The following is a 27554-nucleotide window of genomic DNA, read 5'->3' on the forward strand; positions in this document are numbered from 1 at the left end:
CCAGGTTAACAGAGACAAAAGAATATGAAAATCCACCAAAAAATTAAAAAAATTATGAGTGAGAGAGACACACACACCATCATACTTTAAGCATATGAAAATCTACCAAAAATCCCATGTTTAGTCTTTGTATGTTGTATACAATACAAGGGCAGCTGATGTTTCCTATATCTTACGTATGCTATGTATATATTCAGTCTACATGCAAACTAGGAACTTCTCTGAGCTTTCTATACATCACTATTTCAACTCTTCCTTTCTAGAAAACTTGTCTGAAAGGTTTGCCATCACAAAACCTGCAAATACCTGAGTCCAATGGAAAGTAGTTAGGTGTAAATTTTTACTGCAGCAAAACCAACTATATCGTTGGGAGCTACGTCTCAAGGGTAAGTTTGACGGCAGAAGTTCGAGCCTTGTGCCACAATATGAATGAAGCATAATATGAATACACTACCTGAATGCAACCAAAGATGTAGACTGCAGAAAAATGGCGGCCGTGAATTACCATGTCAGCTACCATAGCAAGGGGAATTGTCAAGGACATGCCCAACGTTGCAACTAATGGAGAAGTCCAAACCACAGAAAGTGCCCTGTCAAAGTTTTAGTTGATTCGATGTTAAAAACATTAGGCACAAGCATCTTTTAGCTTCATAGATAAAACGAAAAAAATTGCAGAAAGTACTGATAATACATTTGGCCACCACACAACAGACTCGAACCGACCTCTTAGAAGTTATCTATGAAGAGCCAATTGTGCACCATTTATAAGAATACAAAGAATCCTTTTACTGGTAGATGGCAAGAAATAAATATAACAGAAATCATGGTTTGATGCTTTCATGTCCCTGTGGTGCCATAATGACCCCAATGTTTGTGAAGGCCGTTTTACATACCAAAAATAATCTGAAAGAACACTCCCCATGAAGCCATTTAACAGCACAACTTCCCCAACAGATTTCGATTGTGGAAGCTCAAAAGAAGGTTCAATCCCAATGGCATTGAGCGGCCACACTGCATGGGAAAGCATTTCTGTAAGCGATACAACTTAAACAGAATAACATGGCACCCAAGAATATGCACTATCTTTTCATTATGAGCCCTTTCCATTTTTAAACTCCACCGCATACAGAGCTTAAGAGACTGCAATATATATTTACACTTCTCTTTCCAACTATCTTATGATTTCTCTGTTTTAATTTCTCTTTTTTTCTTGTACCTATCTTAGGATAACGTATTCAATTCTAACAACCTTCTTATAAAGAGACTTGTGCTGAAAAACACTAGAAACCATGATAGCAATCAAGCCAATTATATTCTAGTGCGAAAATCATAAACAATGGCCTGAGATACAGTCCAACTTACATTATCTTTTGCAACCATTGATCTAGTTACCAAGTTTCGCCTGAAATCCATCATGGTATGCTAACATAGTCTAATTTAACTTCAGAAGGTTGGAAGACGAAGAAAATAAATAGATCCTGTAATTATTATTCCACTCACCAAGCCACCACAGACCAAGCAGAGTAAAGAGACCAATGTATCCAAAGAGCTTCTGCACGTCAACCTTATCTCCTTCCTCTTCTGATCCAGCAAATTTCTTAAGTAACACTGCATGAATAAGACTAGAAACTTAATAATCACACAAAAATTCAAAAAATAATTAAACTGTATATCAGTTATATCAGTTGATGACTTATTTATTTGTAAAAGTTTTTAAGTAACACTGGATTTCTGAATGGAATGTATTACCTGTAAATAATCCATATGATGCTGCTGAGAGAAGACCACAAATGTCTCCTGTTATAGAGTGCTTTCTAGTCCTTGGCAACAAGAACAATATAAAATTTCAAAAACGTTAGTGAAACGTAAGTAAAAAGAACAAATATTACCTCGAGTAAGGAACACAGAAATCTAAGAATTAGTAAAATATATTTATAACTAATACATAAATAAAAAAATAAAACCATCTAAAATTTACATAACCTTCAAGATGTCATTCACCCCACCCCACCTCCTTCCGGTGTGAAGGAAGTGACTAAATTCCCCTCAAAAAAGCCAACCTTATGTCAATACAATTATTCTATAAGCTACAATTTTTCATGCGACCTAGAACCCAGGATGGAAACACAGTACAAGTTGATACTATGTGCACCCATAGAAGGGGCAGATAGGAGGACTAAACTAAGGCATTCATGTTGACCGGAAAGAAATTAGAAAGCACAATAAAAATTCATTACTACTAGCTGAAGCAACGATTAAAAACTTACTCAGAGATGCTCAGCAGTTCATCAGGTGCCCAAGTATTTCCAGCTGTGGTCATGGCAACACCAGCCATGCTGACAAAGACAGCAACTATCTTTGGAATACTTATGGAATCCTGACGAAGAAGAGCTCCAAAGAAAAGTGTAAAGAGCCCCGATGTAGAAGTTAGGACAGTTGTGCTCGCAACACTGGTATTTGCCAGCGCAGAGTTTGACAGATACTGCACCAGATCAAAGTGATTTCACTAAGTCACTTACCACTTTTAATAGGGACCGTGATGAGATTGGCCCGACCATACAACTAATCCATGCATATGAAAACAAACCAAAAGATCCATGAAGATTTATATTTCTATTAATGCAATTCCTCAAGCAATTTAAAATGCAAATCGAAGTCCAAAAAGGTGATATGAATAACAGGTGTGCCAAAATGACTCATGTTACCTCTGTAAGAAACCATATTGGAGTAAGAGTTAAGCCACATTTTGCAATTTCCCAGGGACTAAGCTGATCACTTTGTTCAAGCAAGTGAGACTCATCTTCTTCACTCTTTGCGATTAGAGGCCGCCCTTCTTCCGTATTGCTAAGTTCTTTGTCAGTAACTGGGCAGCTTGTAACTTCGGTTTCTGGACTGTGGTGCATTTCGTTTATTATAAGTGGGATATCAAGCCCAACTGAAGTGCTCATGGCTCTCTCATTGTTGTAGAAATTATCAACTAAATTTGGTTTCAGTAAGCTGCAGATACAATGTATCAAAGCTGATATAGGTAGATAGACCACCATTAGAGACACCCCGAGATAAGTCAGTGCAAACGGCTGTTTGTACTCAGTGAAAATTCTCTGCATGGAAAAACCAGTGCAAGTTTAAGTTTTCAAATCATAGAAATAGAAGAATGCACCCTCCAAATATCCGGTATAATGAGCCTAACAAAATAATGTACTGTTTTGACGAGAAATATAACTTCTTTTTTAGGAGAGAGAGAGACCTTTTCCCCGAAAAAAAAAATTCCTGAAAGAAAATCATCCCATAGGAACCCCAAAAGAAACATATAAATAGAACAGTGAGGGCAGGAGTGATGTTTTTAAAGCGTAATTTTCTTTTCTTTCCCTATAAACAAACAGAGCACAAATATTATTATGAGAACAGTAAATTATAACCAGCTAAACTACTGAAGTCAAAACCCAAACTTTGAAAAGAGAAAGAAAAAGAATCAAAACTTCAAAAAGAAAAGGAAACAAAGGGGTGTGAATGAACCCAAACCTGAGTAACCTCTGCAGAAGCGACCCATATGAAGACAACCGTGCCAATCAACCCCAAACCCGCGTTGTACTTCCAACCCATAGCCAAAATCAGCACCAAGCCTCAACAATTTTGGAATTTTGACCCAAAATACGAACTGGGTTAATCTCAATTTGGCTACAAAATCAACATCTTCACGAAAGCTCCACACGCAGCAAGACAATCCAACTTGTATCTTGTTCAAGGGTTTTGGGTTTCTTTTCTTTTAATTTTTTTGGTACCAAAGGTTGGTTCTTTCGGTTGTTGCGTGACTTGGAAGTTCCAAAGCGTGAGAGGCGAGAAAGATATTTACTTTTTCCAGTTTTCTTGTTCAACATGAATCTGTCAGCAGATGAGTCAATGAGAGTGACAGGTGGTACTGTATCGACTATACTTCCCTCAAGGTGGCAATCTGTAAAACTGGCGCGCTTTCCCGAAATGCTTATTTTAGGTATAAGAATATATTTTTAGATTTTTTCTTAAAATAAGAGTGATAAACTTAATTTAACTAATATATCATACACACACCCCACACACCCCACAACTCTTCAAATTAAGTTTTAAAAAATACAAACTCACATTATACTCTATTTCGGATTTTTAAATCTGTTGATGGAAAGACTTTATTGGTATAATGATATTCTCTTTAGCTTTTTTTTTTGGTACTCTTGACTATTGATTGCTTGATTGTTTTGATTTTTGATTTTTGATTTATTTATACATGTTTTGGTACTTTTGTAAAAAACCAAATTTTTTTCAAAAAAATAGAAAAGGCATCGTAGTTGGAGTTCTTAGAGGAGTCATGCATGTCTTGGAAGAACTAGCACCAACTCTTGAATTTTCAATCTTCGATTTGTTCATTGACAGCAACAACAATTTATATCAGTTTGAAACTTGAAGGGGTTTAAATAGAAAATCTATTTCTTATTTTTTCAATTTATAGTTTGGGAAGATAGTGGGGTTTACTTAGAAATTGTGAAAATTTAAATTAAAAGTTGGGGTGAACTTAGAACATGGGGTGAACTAAGAGAAGTGTGGGGTTTAAATAGAAAACCTCTATTTTTATCTTAAAATAAGAGTGATAATTTTCTCACTCTTTTTTTATTCACTTATACTCTATTTCATTTTTAGTAAATTTAGGTTTTAGCCATAAAAGAAATTTCACTTTTGTAAAAAACCAAATTTTTTCCAAAAGATAGAAAAATCTCTCAACTTTCAAACGAAAGACATGCAAATGTAAAGGATTCCTTAGGAAATCTAAAAATAAATAAGGGCAATTTTGTCAATTTTAGCTTTTTAAAAAAAAATTCTCTATCCTTTGATATTTTCCAAAGTCTCTCTTTGTTTTTTAATACTTTTTGCTATAACAAAAAAGAGAATAAGTAAACAAAAGAGAAGTAGGAACATACAATTTACAACAAAAGAAAGATAAGTAGACAAAAGAGAGTATGAAAATTAGATCCCTAAAACAATAGTTTATAAAGTTTTTGTGCCAAATGGCACTTTTGGTCCATCAGCAATTTTTCATTTCCATTCGTGTAGACTCAATTTCGGTATTTTTGGTGGTGTAATTTACTTATTTATGTGATTTTAATCTCAATCGGCAATCACTTTAGATTGAAGACGGGATGCAAAGTAGCTATCAATGCATTAAAAGTCTTGTGTTCGAATATCTTTAATATCGCTTCTAAAAAATAAAATTAAAAATTAAAAACGGATATCTGTCGTGGTAACATGTACATATTCTCATAAAATCAATTGGAGAAAACTGTGGATTTTCAACATATAAATTGGAATTTAGGGTTCTTGGTGAGAGAGCTTGTATATAATATATGGTACGTTATTCTTCATTTATAAGTCTCTATTCAAAGAACTATGAATACAGATCCTCTACTTGGATTCCAAGAACCCTACCTAAAAATAACATTACTTAAATCAATTACATTAGTAAGCAAATTAGGATATTTGACGTTTAATTTGTTCGTGAGAGCGATCGTATGGATGACGCACACGAAGGTGCAACCTTTTTCAAGACGCTAAAACAGAATTCAGATTCATCAGTTTTTTTCGTAATAAACCCCAATTTGGTCACCAGCACCAAGCCCTCTGAGCGTAACAAAATCCCAACCCCATTCGCCTTCTAGCGTGGCATTAGCCTCTGGCTTGTAATCGTAAATGCGAAAATGAAGTGCGTGTGTGGTGTCGGTGTCAACATCCTTAACCCTGATCTTTGTGGAATCTGTTCTTGCTCTTATGATCTTGTCTTTGTTCCAATGCCTCAGTACATGTTCCTCCACGTCCTTCATGTCTAAATAGATGAAATGATTTACGACATCTAATGCCGTAAGCTCCTTCTTGATTTTCAACTTGATCTGATCATCTTCTTGCGCCATTGAAGCAGTGAAAGCTATGGGGATTGAGAAAGTAGAAGAAGACTTGTGCAGGGCAACGCCTTTGTAAAGTATATATTTATAAACACAATCAGCCAATTAATGGTCTTAAGAGACCATCATGCTGAGAGCCTGACATAGTATTTAATAGATGGGGGAAGATTTTACAGCCATTAAAGTGCTCGTGAAATCACAGGCAGAGCAGAGCGAGGGAAATAGATAACTTTTATTATTATTTATTATATTTGAAACACAATTATAACAAGGCAATGAAATGAGGAGGGCAGAAAAGCGTGCATTTTGCTGAATTAGAGGGACTAGTAAACAAAATTGGCTGGGGGGAAATAGGGTTAAGTTGTACATGATAATTGAGGTACAAGGCTTCGTTGTCTAACCAGCTCGTGAAGATCATGAACAATCTTGAACACAGAATCAGGCTTCGCCAGCTTAATTGCGTTTTCCGACATGGCCTTGAGCTCGTCAGCTTTTGGACCAAACCACTGAGCAACAATCTTTGCTATCTCTTTCGGAGATTTAGAATATTTCCCGCACCCGTTTTCAACAACATATGGTACATTCCCAACTTCCTATAAGAAGAAAAGGTCATTTACTATATTCGCCTGTGAGGGCATGCATTCTCATAACAGAGTAGTACTGGGGAAAGCAGATGATATTTTAACAAGAAACGTAATATGATTGGATAAGTAAAGGCATAGGCAGTGAAATTAAGTTATAGCTTTAACCTGCCTCAGGCACAAGTTTAAATCATCATTACCTGTCCAGCAATGTAGTCATTCAGAATTATCGGGAGGCCTCTTATCATGGCTTCTGCAATAGTGCCTGGGCCCGCCTATTAAAAAGTAGTAGCAATTAAGTTGGTTGGTAATAAAATACAAAATACTGTAATGATTATTATGACTGTGACAAACTTACCTTTGTAATTATGCAATCACAAGCTCCCATGCATTCCTCCATTTTAGTAACAAACCCCTTCACCTATAATAACAATCAATGTCAGCTACTAACTTATGTATATAAATACATATAAGTTTAAGTATGTACATGCATTGGTATGTTAGGGTAGGTGATGTGTTCCTAAAGGCATGTCATGTTAGAATTGAATCACAAATGAAATTATAGAAGATTCTTTTCGAGGCATTCAAATGGCATGCAGATCAATGCAGAAAACGTAAAAGAGGTGCCTCACCAAAAACCATTGGCAGAAAATAAACCTGAATGATGCAAATCTGAGAAGGCAAAACAATGACAAATGCTGTGCATGGAGTTTCACTTCATAAGGTATAAAAATACCTGGACAGGGATCTTCCAGTTGATTGAAAGCAATTTGTTTGCAAGCTTTTTGTTGCGACCACATATGACAAGGACCTGACCTACAGGCTCCCCAAGATTCTCGTCATATAATGCATCCCCAAGTGCCCGAGCTGTAGCCTCAATAGGACCCATTCCTTCTCCTCCTCCCATCAGCAACACAGCAGGAAGATCCTCCTCCATTCCTAATTCTCTCCGGAGTTCAGCCTACAGTTAAATAAAAAAAGCATACCAAAGGTAGTCAAAATTTATTTTAAACCCCCATCTACAACCATGGAATAAGTGCAAGGGAGCTCCCCACCCTTAGATTCCCAGACCAACTATTACCAGCTTTTTCTTTTCCCGACAAACAATTCTGTTTTGACCCAACAACAAAAGGGATTTCTTTTTCGTTTTCAACCTTACTTCAAAATTATAATCTCATGCATCATCTTTGGTCCTGATCATACAATTTCAAGCATTACCATAACTTATAAAAGAGAAAATAATCAGCAAATCATCCAAACCCAACTGACAGCTTGCAAGCACAGATTTCAATCTCAATCAACAGTCACTGGCCCTTGTACAGTCACACCAAATGTTGATTTTCAGGCAACAAATTAGATCAAGGTTAAAGACTTAGTTGATCAACAACAAAGGAAACCAACCTTCGGTCGCACAGGCTTGACAAAGGAAGGGCGTACGGGGAGGCCATAAACCTTGATTTGGGAAGGCTGGAGTCCAGCTTTCAATGCCCTCTTCGCAACTTCAGTTGTAGGACAATAACATCTTGTTACAAGCTTATGAAACCTGGACATGAAGACATACAGTATCAGAGCTATGCTGAGAAAAGGATATGATTAGTAGAGGCTTCGTGCAAAACAAACCATGTAGGATGGCAAGTGCTTAAATCTGTGACAACTGTGGTAAAAACTATTTTCTTCAATAGACCCCTTCCCCTTAGGACACGAAGTGGTACATGTTGCATCAGTGGGTGCACGCTGATAATAATATCCGGCTGGTATTTCATCAATCCTTTGGCAACCTCCCTGCAATACAAAACAGAATTAGAGGATTCGACAAGTCATACTGCCAAAAAGCTGTCTTTGAACCATAACTTGACAGGAAAAAACAAAAACAAAAACTCGAAGATTAGGACAAAATTGGTCATTTCCTGTGTTTTGTAAGCCTATTAAATGTTTTCCTCATAAGGTTAAAATTTTCTAGGACAGCATAAAATAAAGTCCTCAAAATGACCTTTCTATATAACTTTATAAGCTTAACGTGCATAAGATACACGACTAAAATGTTGTAGATTCCCGCAAGCTATTTTGATCACCAAAACTTACAAAAAACTGCTGCTGCAAACACGAAAGTTCCAACTCACCATACATATTACTCTACTACATAATCATTCAAAAGTTGAAAATGAGTAAAGTTAATAAATGGGTGCTCAACTTTTCCATGAAGAAAAAGAATGCACAATAAACTGGCGGAAAACAGACTAGATGAATTACGAGCATAAACCTTAAGCCAAACAAAGTCTTACCGAGCTATAAATGTAGAAGTTGCCGCAAAATTAGATTGATGCACCAGACGTGGAGCAGTCCCATAATATGTCATCTTCCATAATGGCCCATGTTTCACCAAGAAATTATAGCTCCTGGGAAGTTGATTAAATGGCCAAGGCGTATGATCCGACCATAAGTCAGTAACAAACACCTGCGACATGCACTCTTAACAATAAACACGATCAACAAATTTGTACTTAACCTATTTGACCCCCAAGTGTTCTCTTGATGAAATTTTGTGGGAAAAGATCGAAACTTAAATTTTAAAATCTCATATTTTATGTTGTTATGTTACTACATTTCTGCACAACTGCCAGTCAACGTACATTGCATGTTCTCATGTCAATGATTCTAAATAGCTCTGGAAAACGAAAACTAAAAAAGAAATTTCCATTCTTCTCCCCACAAGTCAAGCAATCAAATACAATGTTTCATAATAAAGTTAAATTTGTTAGGACAATCCAAAATAACTGACCTGATATTCATCCCCAAATTCTTCATTAAACGCTGCCTTGATAGCTTCTGCAGAAGCTCGGTGACCGCCACCGGTGTCGCTCATCAAAATCAGCACCTTTTTGGGGCTCTCTGCCCCCACACCATTCAAAGCTATCCCATGATCGTTAGCACCACCCCCATCTTCTATCAAGACATTGTTATTGTCCCCAACACCATTATCCGATCCATTGTTATCCCCATAACCAGTCTGAACTGAAGCAAACCCAATTGGGAATTTGTCACAATGGAACCTAATTGCTCTATTAAACTCGGTCACAATTCTCCGAATGCTTGAACTGCCTCTACTGGTCAAACTCAGTGAAGCTGAAGCACCAACCTTGGGCTTTTTCCCGGAAACTGAACCCCCAAAGCCATCAAAGTACAAGAAATTAGATAAAAACGGAGAGTGCCCCTCTGAGCCCTGGTTCTGAAACCTTGAACTGAAGGCAAAGCGACCCAATTGGGATACAAGGTCGTAGACAGGACTAGGTTCTTGGGTTGTTGTTATTGAAGGGCTATGCATGGTTGAACTTTGAGTTGCAGAGACGTACTGATGAAATTGAGATGGTGATCAAACCATGGTGGTCAATTATTGTTGTGTTAGAGCAAATTGGGTTTGTCTAAAACGCCTGGAAAATAATAATAATACACAGAAGAGAACAAGTCATATATGAAGTAAGAAATAGAGACGAAGAGAAGAGGGTATGAGGGTATGAGGATATTTGGAGATTATGGCAGGGACTGAGAGGGATAGTGAAGTTAACAAAGGAAATCTTGGAGGGGGTTCGTAGCCACAGAGCGAGGATTTTGGTGTGCCCACGCGCGTGTGAAGGAGAGAGTAGATTCTTCGTATACAGGCGCACAAAATTTGGTTTGCGCTTAAAGTGGGGAAGACGATGGGCCACTTTAAGTTGGACGAGGCTATGTCTGGTTTGATTTATAGCCCAACCCAAGCTGGCGTTTGGTCTCGAGAAGAATAAATTCTGACCGTTGATGCGTTACACGTTTTAAATGAATTAATAGTCAGTCATACGTTCGTGAGTCTTTAGATGGGAAAATTCCGACTATTAACGTGTTGTGAATCTCACATGCATAGCAGTTTGAACTTTTATAAGTTATAACTTGCAAGACGAATTTGTTGGGTTTCCACAACCTTTTCAAAGTCCCAAAGGATGCATTGAAGCGTGAACAACTTTACTTTATCATCTTAGTCAGCAGCCTAAAAATGCATGTCATGTCAAATGTACTTGAGAATCTTTAGTTAAGGTTTTGGGTCATAAAAAAGGACCAAACATATGAGTTGCCCTCGAGTTTTAGACCCTCCACTAACTAGCTAGTCAACTAAGAAGTCAATGAACGCGTTTGCTACACCACATAAAACTATCGTGGCGTGGAATTGGACTTGAAAGCTATAAATGCTTAAATTATGCGCATGTTGGATTAAATTTGACACCCTTTTGGAATTTTGTTGGAGCATAAAGGGAAAAGAGCAACCATGTGACTTTCATGCAATATAATTTTTGGGTATAGAAACACAAATTTTCTAATGTGTGCAGCCCATGTGATGTGTATGCCATTGACTCACATGACCGTCCAGAAGCAACAGCCGTTTGGGTTTCACACTCACCGTCCAACTTGCTGGATCGGAGCTGCGAAAAAAGAGAGAGACATAGAGACAACTTTGGGCCAACTTCTGATCCTAGTCTCAAATGAAGAGAACTGTGCTTTAGATGGACCAAGAATGCAGGCTCAATCAATTGGGAGAAAACTTAGGACCCAAAGGTTTGTAGGCCCATTAGATGTTCTATTTTTTGGGTAATGAGAGAAAGCCCACACTCCTAAAGCCAAATCCGACCCAACATAATGGCGTCATCCTCCTAATCCTCAAATTATCCATATCACGTAAATTCATGTATTCTTTCGCTTATGATAATTTCAATTAAGAACGTCTGAGTTTACAACAAGTTTTTAAACCAATACACCAATCATGCACGTTATGAAAAATCGTTTTAAAAAATTCAAACATTATAATGATGGGAGAAAAAGAAAAAGAAAAGCATCGAGGGTTGTGGGATTCCGTGGATGTTTGTACCTTTAAGCATGTTGGACAAAATTCGTGTTTAACGGATATAGGCAGCAAACAAGTCTATCAATATGGCCAAAATTGGGTATGACATCAGAGGTGCATTTTGACATGTCAAGAGGCAACAAATTGAGGAGAAAATGGAGCATAAATGAATCTATAAGGTGGTCCAATTGTTTCTTACATTTGCAATGATTTTATGGGGCATGCCCTTTATGCAGAGGGATTTAGAATTTTCTTCTTTCACAAAAGTGAAGCAGAGAGAGACAGTGCTTATTGCTTTTGCAGAAAATGCTCTCATCACTCTCTCTCTCTCTCTCCCCATATGCTCAAATCCACTATCTTTAACAAAATTCAAAAGCTTATTAATTATACCAGAGCTAGCCAATGTCTTCGTTCTACTGTCAGAGAATATGTGCAACCCTAACCACTGAGAATGAGCTCACAATCATGGCTGTTTTTGCCTTATGTGGGCAGACTTTGAGAGTTGCTTGACTTTATTTGTGTACCTTAAAGTAAAACCCTTTTTGGTGGTTGCAGAGATTATTAGTTCTTGGGATATCTTAGAGGATATTTTCTGTCTCATGAATTTTATTAGGGCCACAAAAACAGACCATATATTTACTGATTAATAATGTACACTACAAAAAGCATGAGTGGTAAAACTTCGACATCAAAAACTTGGGATTGAAATCTACCCTCAACAAATCATGTGAGGGATTAGATTGATAAGAGAACACCAGCCCTCTTAAGTGTAACCCATTACCTAATATATGCTTCTAGGGCCACAGATTAAGATCAACTTGGTGCTTGGACATGAACTTTTTTCATTTGAGCTTGACATAGCTTACGATGGCTTGCCTTTTTACAGAAGAAATTTGGTGACAAGCACTTAATCTCAGTTTCTCTAATCTCACTACTCATTTCTCATGAAGGTAATTAGTCACAATTTGTTAGATTCATTCATGTTCATGCTATTTAACTAAGGACTCCATGCAATGCAACTCAGCCTAAATACATAAAGTGATTATTTTCTAATCATAACATGGTTGTGTTCATACATTTTGTTAGCGATAATGATTAAAAACAGACGTCGACTATATAGCCGACTAATTCTCTAATGAAGTTCTAGATTATGATCTCAAATTGTTATGAAGAAGGGATCAATCACCATGGGAATGTATAAAGAAAGTGGAACTGCACCCAAAGTCCAAATACTTATTCATTGTAGCCACTGATACAGTACTGTATTATATGCTTCTCCAAAGTTCAAAGTGGCAAGAATTTTGGTAAGAATAACATAATAGCGTTTAGGCAGAAGGGGAAACGAAAAGAAAGTATACTGTTTGATTTGCTTTTTATAAGCATTTCAAAGTTTCTGTCATGGCTACTGGCCCCATATTATCATATAGTATTATGAATATATGGTGGGTGTTTAACCCAATTAATAATTGTTCATGTCATTAAGTAGCCAATGGTAATCAAAGGCACCTAATTATCCCTACTTTCCATATTTGCTGGACCAAGAAGCTTTAACTTTTAGACATGGTAAATAAGTGAGAAAACGACAATCCATGTTGTTACTGTCTCCATTATACGACACGCACTTTTCGTTTTATTTTCAAATCCATATTCAATCACAAAGTTTAAAAGTTTTTTTTCTCTTTGTTTTTCTTTTTATTTTACATTGTGTTTATTTCCACTATCCAAACGCACCGAGATTTCCATTGAGTTGCAAGTCAGCCTAATTAGTTAAAATTACAGCAATTGTAAGAAGCCTATTTGCTCACCACATCAATAGATCAACTAATTTGGGAGACAACTAGTTCCATTATCAATCCTATATCATTCTAATTATATGAGGATTTAGAGATTTTGACAGGCTTATAATTGGTTCATTGACTATTGAGAAAAAGAAGATTAAAAGGAAAAGAAAGACCTAATTTCCTGGGAAAAGAAAGAGGATAATGATTCATTATTGACCACTTGGGTATGACTTGTGAGAAAGAATCTAATCGTCCATAAGAAATTTGGAAAAAATACATGTGAAAGGAAACAGAAACTCTATCAACACATTCCAAATGGCAAAAACAGGCAAGAAGGCTACAAATTTAGATGGATGGAGAAATAGGCATGAGAGTCCAAAAATATATATATAAAAGGCAGATAGGAATGTGAAAATTCCCAATCATTTTAGACCTTGATTTCAGTGATGTACCTTAGATCATGTAAAATTCAACATCAATAATGCAATTTTACAATGACATACCGTGTCGACTTTGACAAAACCATATTTAAAATATAAATAATGCAGTGAAAAATAGTAATTGTCACGTAATTATGTCAGTTTAACTCATTTGAGTCCGCTTATGTTTATAAATGATTTTTTTCTATATAGTTTTTTTTTGTCAGAGTTAGAAAATAGGAGAGGTGAAAATTCACACACCGCATCATGAAGGTTTGAACTCAGAATCACTTGAAAGTACACTGAAAATATGAAGCAATCCAACTAACACCACATTGATTCTAGATAGTTATTTGACAATGCTTTGTTGGAGAAGCACCCAGAAATTCCATGAGCAATAACAAAATTTCAACTCAACTTTAATCTGCAACTTTTTATTAGACCAAATTCCAATTAGCCCAGAAAGAAAAGAAAAAACAAAGCAACCCGAAGCAATGATTGGACGGTGTGGTCTTAATCACGGTCCACAAGTCAACCGTCGGGTCCCCGTGTCGTAACCTAAAAGAAACAGTCACCAAACCAACCACTCAAATACGGCCACGCCATCACGCTTCGCAAAACAATGGGAACCACCAAAAGACTTTTCCATGTGAATCGAAGAAGCCATGCAGACCGCACCGCCGATATCTTCTTCTCGCCGTAATCTAAAAATCACCACCGTCCGTTGAGAATTGTTTAGAGATTAATTAAAAATAAAAAGTGCAATGGTGATTGACCCGTTGATAATATATATCAAGTATATCTCATTGCACCGTTTACGCTTTCCCTATCTACTACTACTTGTAGCAACGACTGAAAGAGAGGTGGAAAATAAAAATTAATTGCAAGTTGCAACTAAAAATATAATATTAATTACTTTTTTAGTACACGTGTCGGTAATTTGTCTCTTAATTAAATGAGTTTTAGAGCAAGTTGGAGGGGCTAAGTGACAAATTAAGAGTAGCCTTAATCATATTTAAAATAAATATTTTTGTACAAAGTCTGAATTTAGTAGCGCCTGAACTGCTGCATTATTTCATGATGTAATTAAATTTTGTAATAAAATAATATAATCTAATATATAATTCAGATGACAGTCACACGTTCAACCCTTCTAAATAATATTATTATATGATTTAAAAAATCCATAATAAGAAGAACATGAAAAAAGGAAAGGGAAAAAAAAAAAAATTACTCCATCAACCTCGCATGGACAATCAGAAAAGTCTCACACATATATGATACATTCGCATTACGAAAATACAAACATCTGAAAAATCTATATGTATATTATAATTAGGTCAACAGGAAATAGGTAATGTTATATTTTAGGAGTGCTGCTGAGACTTGTGATCATGGTGACCGGGGGAACTCAGCGGAAACAGGGTCAGTAACTCGGGCGGGTCTGATCCTCTCGGCGTGCTGAGTGGGGAAGGGTGCAAATAAAAGCCTTTCTCGGCAATCGCCTTCTCTTCCTCCGACGCCGCCGCCGCCGGAGATGAAGGCGACTCGGAACCGGAACTCGGGAAGAAGAGAGAGTCAGAGCCGAGTGGGGTGACGGGGCTCGGAATCGGCGAGTCGAGGATCTGGTAGGTTTGGCGAGGGGTCTGCGACTGGGAGCCATGGAGGTTGGCGAGGCTGAGCTTGATCTCGAGCTTACTCATGGTGTGTCTTCGCTCTTGGAGCTTGAACGGTGACCGGCGGGGGCCGGTTGGGTCACCGGGAATTGTGGGTGCCTTTGGGTAGTGCCTCGTGGGGTGGGTGACTGGGAGCTTCTCTGAGTCACCGGATAAACCAGTCAGCTTCTGTACTAGGTCTCGGAAGGTGTTTGTGTCTGCTTGGACAAAGGTTGTGGGAGAAGATGTTGGTGAGCAAAGGTTGGTGCTTTGTGGTGGGTGATGTTTTTCCATTTTTTGAGAGAGAGAGAGGGAGGGAGTGAGAGAGAGACAAAGAGAAGAAAGAGAGAAGAGCGAAGATATTAAACTAAAGATGGGATGATATTTGGGTATGGTGGAAAAGAAAGGATGTAATGTAATTCATGGGTTGTGTGTGGCTTTGTTGGGAGTTTGGAAGAGGGGAGTGCATATGAGATAGGTGAGAGAGTGTTTAAAAGATGAGGACTTTTATAATGGGGACTTTTTGGGTTTTGGGGTGTAAGGGGTTTTTCATACTACTATTGACTTATTGGGGGTGAATATCGTTACGGAAATAATGGAACTATTTATATACGTATTAGAAAGACTAATAAGACTTTGTTATTTCTACTCTTTCTTCTCTCAATTGATTATTTAAGAAGAATAACTTATCCGTGACAAGATATTTATGCATCTCTCGTTACGTGAAAGAAATGATAGCACGCTCCATTACATAGAAGTTTAAGCTCAAGTGGAGAGATTTTACATTAGTAATCATGATCAATTAAAATTAAGATTTTATTTATCTAAAAAATAAATAAAATTAAGATGGTATAAATAAGTTTTATTCGTGAAGAAAATTTGACCAAAAGCTTTTGCAAAATACAGGTAGGAATTCATTTGAATTTTGGGGGGGGTCATAGGTGTGGTGAAACTTTAAAGTTGTTTATGGGCTTTAGCCTAGATTGCCCCCTTATGTTCAAACCGCTGGTTTGGAATATTGAATCAATCACACACAAAAAAAGAAAGAAAATAAATAAAAAGGGATAGGGAGAAAATAGACACAGTTGGTTAAGACTTAAACATTCAACCTTATCTGTTGTTAGGACATTGAAACTAGACTTGATTTCAAAATCTCTGGAAAATTATTTACCACCATTTGCAAAATGCGAGTCATGGAATAGATGCTTGAAGCTATGATAATATGTAGCATGCCCTTCGTAATGAAACTCCAATTCTACGTTCGCCCTCCATTAGCATTAATAAATTTTTTGATTGGACAAAGAGTATTTTATTTGATTGGACACAGTCACACTAAATATTCAATCACATATTTTTGTTTTTTCGGTCGAAACAAATATTCAATAATATTTGAAGCGTTTATTGTACGAAGACCCATCCCTTTCTTCCTTTCCTTTTTTGTCACATCTCTTTTTCATCATAAGTGAGGAATGGTTCAATGAACACTTACTTTTGATACAATATTGGTAATCTGTGTGCTTAAACTATGTTCCTTCTTAAGCCTATGAAATCGTTTTAAAAGTACGAAACAAAATAAACGAAAAAATGTTATTTGTAAATAGACTTTCTTTTATTTTTTGCCACTGACTAGCTGTCAGGTTGGAGCTTTCTAATATATCACTAGGTCCACCAGGCTTGCTTCGCATAAAGTCCCACTAAACAAAGGGGGCCTAGGATGGAAACAAATTAGTACGGGCTCCTGCTAAAGGTGTAATTTTTTGGAGCGGTCAACCGTTGACTTATTAAAAGAAAAATGTAAATGCAAAGTGTGTTTTCCAAAAATAACCCCAAAAAGTGGAAATGAAAAATTACAGAGAAGAATAGAGAGGTCAAGAAGGAAATAAACTTTTTTTGGGGGTAAAAAGTATGGGCTTCTTTGAGAGAAAAAAGACGGAGAGTTTGTGTGGGGAATGCATTGGCCCCAAGTCCAAAGCCCAATGAGAGAATGGGCATCTGCCGACTTACTTGATATTAGTTTGAACTTTCAACCTCGTCACCTGGATTCTTATATGAACTTGCGAAAGTGTAGATGAAATGGGTTTGAAAGCAAGTAAACATATAGCCATCCGTGCTTCCTGAAGGTGTTCGTCCGCATGATTAAAAAAATGGAAAGTACAAATTAAAACTGAATTAAGAGGCGGTTGTTTAAAAACTTTAGTTATGTAGTGGCTCAAGTTTACAAGTCATAACGAACTAGAAGTTGGTGTCCATGCAGTCTTGAGGTTTCCTTCCCTCATTTATGGAGTTGGTGCTAGAATCAGTTTATCACCATAACCTAACTACTCCTCACCGTGCTTGCTCCAGTGTTCCTCTACATGAACCTCACAAAGACATGGTAGTGGAAGAATGTGTCAGTTTAAGTGAGTTGGTGTACACCTCACTACTCTTCATCAAGTAAGTGATCAAATTCATGGTCGGGGGAACATCAAGACATTCGCCTGAACTTGATTGGCGTTCACCGACCTTAATGACATCCGTTAACCTTAGAGACTTGGGGGGAACATCAAGACAATCCAAGGTATTCCGGACCTTCATGACATCTGCCGACCTTGGAACTTCACCGTAACATCAAGACCTCCGCCGACCTTGGACCTTCAACCTCATCTCCTAGTTATCTTCTACGATATGTAGACGAAGTAAATGAGTAAACATATAGCATGAGTGATAATCAGTTTTTATTGCGATGAGTGAATAATCCAGCTTCCTTCTCGCTTCCTGGGTGAATAAGCCAGTAATATTTCACATGTTGATATTTAGAATCAATATAAAGGGTGAATAGGTGATTAAAAGGAGGCAATTGCAAATTATAACCCACAACTCTTTTAGTAAGTTAGTGTGCACTTCACTCAACTTAAACCCACAACTCTTCATCAAGTACATGATCAACTTCATGACATTCGCCAAACTTGAAGACATCCGACGAACTTCAAGGCATCCGCCGACCTTGGAACTTCGGTGGAACATTAAGACATGCCGAACTTTATTAGCATATGTCGACCGTTATGACATCTGCCAACATTGGAGACTTGGGGCTATGACATATTTTGATGGTTTTTAATATCATTGTGATTTTTGTTATGATTTTGGAAAAAAACAGTGAAGCAACCTTGTTTTCTTTGCTGTGTCTTAAGTTGTTTATGTAGCATAGAGTGTTAGATTTCATATAATTTCTTGTCACCTTATTCATATTATTTTTCCTTTGCTTCTAAAACCTTCAAAGAGCCAAACTTTACATTTCTGAAGTGAAAATTCCATATTACCTATCTAAATCAAATTACACATTATTATGTCAATGGATGAGCTCTTCCACCTATACCTATGTGGGCAGATGTTTAAAACTTCTAGGTACTTAATGAATATTTGTGTAAATTCCCCTCTACCAATAGTTTATTATTTTGGTGTTTGGGGGATAAGATTACTAGGTAATTGCCTACCTCTATCCAAATCAAATTACACATTCTTGTTTAATAATTTGATGGCTCGGAGGAGTAAAAGAAAGTATTTGGTAATACCTAATAAGAAAAATTAGGTATTAGACATAATTAACTTTACTAATTAGTATTTGAGACATTGAACATTTTTATTTGGGTTTTAATACCTAGGAAAGAATTGTTATTTTGGATTAGGCTAAAGAGGAGGCCCAGATTCATTAGGGCCTGTCAAATTTATAAAGGTAAAATATATTTGTACCCTTTTTATTTAAAACCCTTCCAAAATCAGATCTCACCCTTTCTTTCTCTCTCTTGGACAAACGCAGCACAGCGACTGCCTCAGATCATGGCTTCTCGGGCCACCTGCGATGACGACTGGTAACAAGTAGGGTACAGTTTATGCTGTTATGATTTCTAACTTTCATACGGTTAGACTTGAGCTATTTTCTACAGGTTATATATCTGATTTCTTTCAATTTAACAGACTGGTAAAGTTGCTTGAGGATATCATGGATGACATCAGAATACTGATATTCATGGATACTAAGAAAGGATGTGATCAAATCACTCGACAGCTCCGCATGAATGGTTGGCCTGCTCTCTCAATTCATGGAGACAAAAGTCAAGTAGAAAGGGATTGGGTCCTCTCTAAGTTTAAAGCTAATGACTGCAACAAATGTTGCTGCTCATGGTCTAGGTATGGAAATAATTTCTTTTGAGTTTGTCAAAAGACTTGAAAGGAATTCTTGTTTTGTGTAAACTTAGGAAAATATCAAACCCCCACCGTGGACACCATTTCATTTTGCTTTTTCCTATATTTTATCTTTCATGGTTTTATGATATTTTATTTTATTTGCACTTCTTTGTTATTTATTAATTTTTTTATTTATCTATTGAAAGATGCTATTCTTCCCAACTAACAATTTCTATTTGTTTCCCATCTGGGATGAGACCCACTCCACGAAGAAGATTACTATTTTTTGATTAATAAGGCTATTTGAAGCAGTCAATTGATACTTGATTCAGTTTTTTCTTTTGTGTGTGTGTGTGTGTGTGTGTGTGAAGGAGATTTCATTCTCTTTTAATGCATTTGTTTGTATTTGGAATTGGGGTTTGAAAATATTGTTAATCCTTACGATTTTATAGGTTTTTCTTTTTCTTTTTTGTTTGTTTGTTTGAAAAGATGGCCTGGTGTTGTTGGATCAATTTTGCTATATAATTGCCTTTTTTTTTTCTTTTTGATACAAGTGATTATGTTTTTTGGTCAATTTTGTGAAAATCAAAATACTTGAGAAAAAAGAAGCTGCTTTGAAGAATCAAATTCAATTTCATCTAATTACAATTGGTCTTTTGGAAACTGGAAACTGCATTGCAGTTTTCATTTAATTACAATTTGATTTTTGTTCTTTGCTTGGCCTTCAACCTCACTAATTTGAAGAGTAGAGGCTACCCAGATGAGGAATTGGGTGGGTAAGAGAAGAGTAGAACTATCCAAGAGCAAGGGAACTCAAAATTGGACTTTTGAAAACTGGAAACTGCATTGCAGTTTTGGATTGCAAGTGACGATAAAGCACAGACAGGGACATCTGCACTCTTCAGAGGGTGATGACTCAGATCTAATGGAATCTCTCTGATGCGTTTTCAACATTTTTGCACTGCACTTGATTTTTGTGTTATTGTGTAATTATTTGTTTATGTTGGTTTTTTTCTTTTAAAATCATAAATTTGAGTTGTGCTGGTAGGATTGTTGGTGGTAATTTGTTTTGATTGCAATACAGAAAACGGAAACTGCATGCAGTTTCCATTTAATTACATTTGGCTAAATTATTTTATCATTGGATATTGGTATGATTTTTGAAGTTAATGGAAATTATACAATTGTCATCAATGAATATGTCTTTTTGACTTTGTTTAGTTGCTTGTTTTCATGATGGCTTTGCCTTTTGGTTTGTTTTTTTGTTAGTGTGGTTGCAACTTGATTAGAAATTGCAACGCATAAAATGGAAGGAACTTCTGTTACCTTGATATGTTTCCATTGCACGTTCCAATGTCTTTTCAATGAGCATGCTTAGTGTTACTAGTAATCCAACTGGGCAGGCAAGTGACAAAGAACGTAGCTAGAATTCTTTTTTATTAAATCAATTTGATACAGCTCTAATACAAGGATTGCCACTTGCCCTTTGCTTGTTTCAAATATATTTTCTCCTTTTATTTAGGGCATGTACTCATCACTCAAGTTTGGAGGTTGACGCATCTTATTCTATGATCGTTGTTCGTTGTACATAAGTTGGTCTTATTTTATATAGCACAAACGTCGTTTTATATAGCACATAATTAGGTCAAGCAATGATCTAATTTAGCTGCAACTAAAGCTCACTTACTATGCATTTGTCTTGATTTGGAAATGGTTGATGCCATCACTGTCATATAATATCTTGCAATACCATTTAAGCTTCAGTTCAGTGAAATTTTACACAGGTTCTGCATTGTAGTTTTGCACAAACTACATTACAGTTTCAAAAACGCATTGCAGTTTTGGTGATTATAATTAGATTTTTGTTCTTTCCTTGGCTTTCAACCTCACCAATTTGAAGAGTAGAGGCTACCTATATGAGGAATTTGGTGGGCAAGAAGAGTAGAATTACCCAAGAGCAAGAGAACTCAAAATTGGACTTTTGGAAACTGCATTGCAGTTTTCATTTAATTACAATTGGATTTTTGCTCTTTCCTTGGCCTTCAACCTCACCAATTTGAAGAGTAAAGGCTACCCAGATGAGGAAGTGGGTGGGCAAGAGAAGAGTAGAACTACCTAAGAGCAAAGGAACTCAAAATTGGTCTTTTGGAAATTAGAAATTGCATTGCAGTTTTCATTTAATTACAATTTGATTTTTATTCTTTCCTTAGCCTTCAACCTCATCAATTTGAAGAGTAGAGGCAACCTAGATGAGGAATTGGGTGGGCAAGAGAAGAGTAGAACTACCCAAGAGCAAAGGAACTCAAAATTGGACTTTTGGAAACTGGAAACTTTATTGCAGTTTTCATTTAATTACAATTATTTTTGTAGTTGTTTTTGTTTTTTTTTTTTAACATAATTAATATCTACATTGTATTTTTGTTGCAGTTTTTGTTTTTATTTGCAGTTTTTGCGTGAACAAGTGTTGAAATGATTTTTTTTTAAACCGTTGATTGTTTATATAAATACTGTATAGCTGAACAAATATTAAAAATCAAGTTTGGTGTAGTGGTTTGTGAGTGAGCCTTCCTCCTTTGAGGGTCAAGGTTCAAGTCCATTCAATGACACAAAATCTTTTTTTTTAAGGTGAATAAAGGGCAATGGAGTTGGTCCCTTGTAGACGGTGGCAGGTTGGTGACGAGCAACGATGGTGGCAGGTGGTGGCGGCGAAATTTCGGCGATGGTGGCGGTGGCGAATTCGATGGTGTTGGTCGACGGCGACCGATGGTGTTGGCGGTGAATTCCGATGGTGGCGGCGGCGGATTCCGGCAATGGTGGCGGTGGCGGGATTCCGGAATGGTGGCGGGGCGGATTCTGGTGGTGGTGGCCGACGGCAGGTGGGCGGTGGTGGTTAGCTAGATATGGACATATGACATAATATGCTTACCTTAGAAGGAGTGACATTGTGTGTAATTTTGATATTTTTTAGTGATATTTTTGTAAAATTAGGTGCCACATTTAGTCTTTGGCCTTATGCTAATTAGATAAAATTGTATTCTTATTTTCCAAATTAGTAAACTATATTGTGTTTTAAAACTAAAGCTCCCATAATAATATGTCGAAAATAAGTTGAAAGCAAAGTATTTGATGAGCTGGAAATAAAAAATAAAAAAAATTTACGCGCAGCAGCTTCAACGTAAATCTGATTTCGGGTCCGAAGTCCACAGTCCAATCAAGAAAGTAGGCTCATCGCCGAATACAGCTAGACGTTGTATTCATCTGAAAAACGAGGGAGAATTTGGTCAGCTTTGGGCCACAAGAAAAGTATTAAAACCATTAAATTTAAACCGCTACGTAAATATTAAAAACCCAATTTCTATTTTCTCATTCCTTTTCTCTCTCCAAATTCCCGAACTTGCAGAAGAAGAAGAAGAAAATGACGAGCTGTTTGTGCTGCAGACCAGCGATTGTGGCCAAATCAATTCACAACGAGGGCTTTGCGTCGCCGTCTAGAGCTCTAAATCGTGTTGCTGGGTTTGTACCTTACGGTACAAACGGGAGGTCCCTCAGTTTAAGGTTTCGTGGCGTGCGCGCTTCAGCTGTGGACTCGTATGAGAGCTCTTCTGATTTCGTCAATCGCATGGAAAAAGCCTGGTTAATATCCAAGGTAATTCTCATCAATCCTATTTTCCAAAACTTCAGTTTCAATATTGGATTGTGTTGTTATCAATTGGGTGTGGTTTTATTCAGTAAAATTGAATTGAAATTCGATAGTTATGTATGAGAGAGCAGACGCAGCATAAATGAGTGAAAAGCTAGACTTTTGGTATTGATGAATTCTACTTTTGGCTGATTGGTTTTGAAAATTGTTCAATTGCCTATGACTCAAACTCAAGAAGACAACATGTCTGTCAATTTTGTGTTCTTCAAATAGGTATTTTGGGTGATGTTTTGTTCACACACACACACACCCCCCCACCCCCCACCCCCCAAACCAAAAAAGAAAAAAGAAAGGCAAAAAACACTTTTGGTTGTGTGAATTTCTTGCAAATCATTTCTAGATGGAAAGGAAATGCAGAGAAGGTGCGGTCCTAAATTAGAACTGAAGTAGTTAAGTACATGAGATTGTATGGAAAGATGGATGTTTATCTGGGATTATGTTGTTAGTGAATGTTAAAAAACAGTCGCCCGCATAGTTGTGGAAGATTGCTTTGTCAATGGTTGATGCATGTGGGTTAGAGTTGTACATGCATTGACCATTCAAAGCCACCCACACAAACCTTTTTATCCGTCTTCTAAATCTTCAATGTTTATGCTACTTGCAGCAACCAAGGCCTGTTGCTTGTTCTTCTTGCGACTCAAACGGTCATATCGAATGCAAATGGTGTGGGGGCACAGGCTTCTTTATGCTCGGCGATAACATGCTTTGCCAAGTCCCTTCGAGAGGTACTAGTTGTGTTATTTGTGCTGGAAAGGTAAGTCAAATCTTCCAAGAGCCTCTCAGTGATAGTTACTATCATCCCTCAGTTTCCAATATGCGTTTGGATTAAACCCCCATATCTCATGTTCCTCCAGGGATCAACGTGTTGCTCTGATTGCAAAGGAACAGGCTTTCGTGCCAAGTGGTTAGGACAGCCTCCTATTTCCAAGTAGCAGCCTTGCTCGAAAGACGTCTGCACTGTCGGAAAGATTCAACCATCAAAAGCTGCCGTAGAAAATGCAGTGACATCTTGTTCATGTTGTAACAAATTCTTCTCTGTTTCTTTTAGGGCCTCCATGGTCAAGTTATGATAGTTACATATTCTTTAAATCCACAATAAAAAGTTATACCTTCTTGTTTTAGATTGTGTAGTCCACACACAGAACATCACTCCTTTACTAGTTCTACCTTATTCATTTTAATTCTTGAATGTATATAGTCATTGCCTGCACAATATTCTATTATCACATTGGTTTATTAAATTATTGTTGTTAGAACTGTGGATAAGAAGTTTTGCTCTCAGAATGAAGCAACTGTTAATTTCTTCATGCTTCAATTTCTTGTAGATTAACCACCTCATCGATTCTATCTATGAAGATTTCGTCAATAACATATTAAATCAGGCCAAGGAAAAAAAAAATTAAATATGAACAATGCACAAATTATTCTCATAAGATTCACATTCTCTACTATCAAGATCCCGAGGCTTTCCCTTACCTTCAAATAGCCTGCCGTCTCAAGTGATCGTGTAAAAGTAAACATATTAAAGAACAGAAAAAAATATCAAGATAACTTTTGTGAACCAAAAGGTGGCAAAACAAGATAACCAACATGCATTTCTACCTGCTCTGCTACATAAATCTATAACAAAAGGATGAACTTGGTTTTTCTCCCAATACAATGCAACACCACAATGTAACCAGATATACATATGTAACAGATCATCTCACTCAACAAGATTGACGATGTTCCAAACTTTTTGGCAGTACCGCGATATTTAACTTGATCTGCTAGGATTACATCACATCAGGAGCTTGAAATTAATGCCTGGTGCCCTAAAGTGTTGGAGCTTGAAAGATGTTCAGTTGCTTTAAACTATAGCTGAGAAGAGTAATTGATTAATATCCTCGGAATCTGAATCGTGCTTCTCATCCCCTGCATCAACAACACATCAAGATTTTTTCCATAACTCTAGATGCATTCATCAAGATATTGCTGGCTATGCATTCTTTCCAGTAAATTATCAAGGGTGCTCCCAATGGAGCCACCACAGAGAAAAGGCATTAAATTCTAGAGTTTTTGCATCTCTCTACGAACATTTTAAGGTCCTCATAGCAAGGCTGAATGTCAAGATATTTCTTTAGGGAATTAGAGACAGTCCTTGCGCTCCAATGAAGGAAATAAAATGGGAAGCCTCAAATTGGCCAACATGCCCTGCTTATATCATTACTTATTTTGAACGAATATGAACACCAACCTCACAAAACATTGAAACTTCCTACCATTTCTTATTTTGAAGAAGCAGATAAGATTTCTTAGTACATTTAACACCCTTTCATCGTTACTAATGAAGCAGTGATATATTATACCTACATGACCAGCATCATCAATATTCTCCCTACAATATAAGTTATAGTATTTCAGTATTTACCTGTTTTTGATCTGACTTGAACCGTCCACTCATCAATGATCTGCATTCAGAGATCAACATGGTCATAACATTGCATCCGAAGCCCTCTAAATACATGAAAATGAGCTAAAGATATAACAAAAGCGAAGGTTGGGCGTGTAGCAAGGCCTAGCTGTGGTGCTTTACTGAAGAATAAAGCTACCCACGTATTATCTTTGCAAGGGCATTTATTTAGAAAGATCGCCTAGCCAAAGATTTGATCTTGGTTGCTTGCTGGCAGATGGTGCAAACACTTGAGACACCATCTGGAAACTAGACAACCATCCACATTGGTTTGCTAACAACAACAAACAACATTAATACTGAAAACATGGATTATTCTGATGCACCATTTCATTGCCATATCAAAGGGAGAAACTAAATATTCTCAGCTTTTATTTCTTGGACTATATAAAGACATGCCAGGATAGATAAAATATAGTGACCAATTCATTAAATTTTGATGCTTACTTTCACTCTAATTATCAATTTCATACTGGCTCAAATATTTACTGTAACGCAAATAAAGTGTACCCAAAAGGCACTAACCTGATTGAAGTTAGCAAAAGCAGAATCTTCAGAATCAGTGTTGGGGGAAATTCCCATTGACGCCTCCATCCGCTGCACTAGATTTCTGTTCCCAACCAGAGTCGTCCTAGCCTGGTCAATCAAATCCTACAAAACCCAAATTACTGAAATCAAATTGAAACCAAATCAAACTAAACAAATTTCACATACAGAGCGAGAAAAAGAAAATGACCTGTTTGGCTGAAAGAAGTTCACGGCATTGCTCTTCCAAGGTCGACAATTCTTCTTGAATCTTCTTTATCCTTGAAACCAGCTTCATCGGGTTTGCATTTTCGGGGTAGATTTGCTGGAACTCCCTCTCGAGCCTGTGCTGAACCACTGTGAGATCGTGGTTCGCCTTCGTCAACAGTTTCACCAAGCCATCCGTTGCTTCATGGTGCTCGCTTACGTGTCCCATTTCTTTATAAATGACCTTCTCTCTCCTAGGGTTTTTGCTCTCTGTTCACGGAACTCGACAATTTACCCGCCTCTGAAGCTCTCCGACTGAGTTTGCTTCGCGGTTTTGAATTTTAATTTCTCGGAGCAATGTGCACAATTCAACTGTATTGAGGCCCAATTTTATTTAATTGTATTGCAGATCAGGACATGTTGAAATATTTTATTTTTATTTTAAAAAAACGAAGCAGTAAGATTTTGTTCGACTTTTTTCTGTTAATCAAAGCTTGACATATCATAATCTTAAGAGTTAAATATTTTTTTATCACCGAAAAAAAATGAGCCAAATTGATCAATGTGTTTTTCAAAGTTTACAATTTATAGACATTACGTTAAGTGCAGTTTTTTTTTTAATTTTTTTAGGAAGTACCTTCTGACTTCTTCCTTTAACTCAATGAGTTAGGGTATATTGTGTTATTAGGGGTTAGCATATTTAGAGAAATGGACATTTTGAAAAAAGCAAAAGGTAAGAGAAAAATTTTAAAAGAAGTAAAAATGGACAAAAATGCCCTTATTTATTTTTAGATTTCCTAAGGAATCCAATACATTTGCATGTCTTTGATTTGAAAGTTGAGTGGTTTTTTTGTCTAGGGTTGAAATTGAAATTGTGAGGTATAAGGAAAATAAAAAAGCAAATCAAATTAAAATGAAATCAACTACTTTCCAATATATTTTTGGTGCTCTATATCACATTGATTATGTCTCCTTGCCATCTGAAGTCACACACACTTTTTACTCAATCAATTCAAACTTCAATATAGCATCCAATTCATGACTTCTACCTCACAATTCTGATTTCAACCCAATATTTTTCCCAATTTGTTAAACCCTAATAGCATAATATACCTTAACTCATAAAAATATAAAAATAAAAACTGCACTTAAAACTAAGTTAACGGAAGATAATAGAATATCCATAAATTGTGAACTATGAGAAACACAATGCCCAATTTTACTAAAAAAATTTCTCAGTAGCCAAATTGAATTTTTGCCCAAAAATGTATTGAACTCC

General features: G+C 36.7%; 5 protein-coding genes, 1 long non-coding RNA gene and 1 other non-coding gene across 8 annotated transcripts; 3 read left to right on the forward strand and 4 right to left on the reverse strand.

Moving 5' to 3' along the window:
- Positions 1–82: 82 nt before the first annotated feature.
- Positions 83–3874, reverse strand: LOC103320710 (putative vacuolar membrane protein YML018C). The gene is made up of 8 exons (XM_008222423.3): positions 3523–3874; positions 2706–3101; positions 2268–2482; positions 1750–1820; positions 1501–1608; positions 894–1011; positions 455–590; positions 83–306 (listed from the first exon to the last, which is right to left on the reverse strand). The coding sequence occupies exons 1-8, from the start codon at positions 3601–3603 to the stop codon at positions 241–243; spliced, it is 1191 nt and encodes a 396-aa protein (XP_008220645.2). The 5' UTR covers positions 3604–3874; the 3' UTR covers positions 83–240.
- Positions 3875–6138: 2264 nt separating this feature from the next.
- Positions 6139–10132, reverse strand: MGD1 (monogalactosyl diacylglycerol synthase 1). Its single transcript, XM_008222422.3, has 8 exons — positions 9285–10132; positions 8788–8960; positions 8126–8287; positions 7907–8048; positions 7242–7466; positions 6864–6926; positions 6706–6780; positions 6139–6517 (listed from the first exon to the last, which is right to left on the reverse strand). Exons 1-8 carry the CDS (start codon positions 9825–9827, stop codon positions 6281–6283), a joined length of 1620 nt encoding a protein of 539 aa, XP_008220644.2. The 5' UTR covers positions 9828–10132; the 3' UTR covers positions 6139–6280.
- Positions 10133–14715: 4583 nt separating this feature from the next.
- Positions 14716–15711, reverse strand: LOC103320707 (VQ motif-containing protein 31-like). Its single transcript, XM_008222419.3, has one exon. The coding sequence runs from the start codon at positions 15519–15521 to the stop codon at positions 14940–14942; it is 582 nt and encodes a 193-aa protein (XP_008220641.2). The 5' UTR covers positions 15522–15711; the 3' UTR covers positions 14716–14939.
- A 3270-nt stretch (positions 15712–18981) lies between these two features.
- On the forward strand, positions 18982–22118 carry LOC148919650 (uncharacterized). Its single transcript, XR_016124528.1, has 3 exons — positions 18982–19082; positions 19182–19394; positions 22017–22118. It is a non-coding gene; the product is annotated as an uncharacterized LOC148919650 (long non-coding RNA).
- LOC148919651 (small nucleolar RNA R44/J54/Z268 family) lies at positions 20250–20337 on the forward strand. The gene has a single exon (XR_016124854.1). It is a non-coding gene; the product is annotated as a small nucleolar RNA R44/J54/Z268 family (small nucleolar RNA).
- A 439-nt stretch (positions 22119–22557) lies between the features above and the next one.
- LOC103320706 (DnaJ/Hsp40 cysteine-rich domain superfamily protein) lies at positions 22558–24212 on the forward strand. 2 transcript variants are annotated; one of them, XM_008222418.3, is made up of 4 exons: positions 22558–22694; positions 22792–23037; positions 23696–23845; positions 23946–24212. In XM_008222418.3, exons 2-4 carry the CDS (start codon positions 22807–22809, stop codon positions 24021–24023), a joined length of 459 nt encoding a protein of 152 aa, XP_008220640.1. In that variant the 5' UTR covers positions 22558–22694; positions 22792–22806; the 3' UTR covers positions 24024–24212. The 2 variants fall into 2 exon arrangements, with proteins under 2 accessions (XP_008220640.1, XP_008220639.1); XM_008222417.2 differs by lacking the exon at positions 22558–22694 and having other exon boundaries at positions 22729–23037.
- Positions 24213–24613: 401 nt separating this feature from the next.
- LOC103320704 (spindle/kinetochore-associated protein) lies at positions 24614–26654 on the reverse strand. Its single transcript, XM_008222416.2, has 4 exons — positions 26280–26654; positions 26069–26194; positions 25502–25541; positions 24614–25005 (listed from the first exon to the last, which is right to left on the reverse strand). Exons 1-4 carry the CDS (start codon positions 26502–26504, stop codon positions 24941–24943), a joined length of 456 nt encoding a protein of 151 aa, XP_008220638.1. The 5' UTR covers positions 26505–26654; the 3' UTR covers positions 24614–24940.
- Between the last annotated feature and the right edge of the window lie 900 nt (positions 26655–27554).

The sequence above is a fragment of the Prunus mume genome, linkage group LG2 (assembly GCF_029339155.1).
Source record: "Prunus mume cultivar Tortuosa linkage group LG2, ASM2933915v1, whole genome shotgun sequence".
In the NCBI taxonomy this organism is placed as follows: domain Eukaryota; kingdom Viridiplantae; phylum Streptophyta; class Magnoliopsida; order Rosales; family Rosaceae; genus Prunus; species Prunus mume.

Excerpts from the sequence above, each read along its gene's own strand:
- LOC103320710 (XM_008222423.3), bottom strand. The coding sequence starts at position 3,603 with ATGGGTTGGAAGTACAACGCGGGTTTGGGGTTGATTGGCACGGTTGTC. Across the intron at positions 1,821-2,267 it reads GAACTGCTGAGCATCTCTGA|GACTAGAAAGCACTCTATAA; the intron begins GTAAGTTTTTAA and ends CTTGTTGCCAAG. Across the intron at positions 1,609-1,749 it reads ATCATATGGATTATTTACAG|TGTTACTTAAGAAATTTGCT; the intron begins GTAATACATTCC and ends TTATTCATGCAG.
- MGD1 (XM_008222422.3), bottom strand. The coding sequence starts at position 9,827 with ATGCATAGCCCTTCAATAACAACAACCCAAGAACCTAGTCCTGTCTAC. Across the intron at positions 8,961-9,284 it reads AATTTGGGGATGAATATCAG|GTGTTTGTTACTGACTTATG; the intron begins GTCAGTTATTTT and ends TGCATGTCGCAG. Across the intron at positions 7,467-7,906 it reads TCAAGCCTGTGCGACCGAAG|GCTGAACTCCGGAGAGAATT; the intron begins GTTGGTTTCCTT and ends ATTTAACTGTAG.
- LOC103320707 (XM_008222419.3), bottom strand. The coding sequence starts at position 15,521 with ATGGAAAAACATCACCCACCACAAAGCACCAACCTTTGCTCACCAACA.
- LOC103320706 (XM_008222418.3), top strand. The coding sequence starts at position 22,807 with ATGACGAGCTGTTTGTGCTGCAGACCAGCGATTGTGGCCAAATCAATT. Across the intron at positions 23,038-23,695 it reads AAGCCTGGTTAATATCCAAG|CAACCAAGGCCTGTTGCTTG; the intron begins GTAATTCTCATC and ends TGCTACTTGCAG. Across the intron at positions 23,846-23,945 it reads GTGTTATTTGTGCTGGAAAG|GGATCAACGTGTTGCTCTGA; the intron begins GTAAGTCAAATC and ends ATGTTCCTCCAG.
- LOC103320704 (XM_008222416.2), bottom strand. The coding sequence starts at position 26,504 with ATGGGACACGTAAGCGAGCACCATGAAGCAACGGATGGCTTGGTGAAA. Across the intron at positions 26,195-26,279 it reads AACTTCTTTCAGCCAAACAG|GATTTGATTGACCAGGCTAG; the intron begins GTCATTTTCTTT and ends TGGGTTTTGTAG. Across the intron at positions 25,006-25,501 it reads TCAAGTCAGATCAAAAACAG|GGGATGAGAAGCACGATTCA; the intron begins GTAAATACTGAA and ends TTGTTGATGCAG.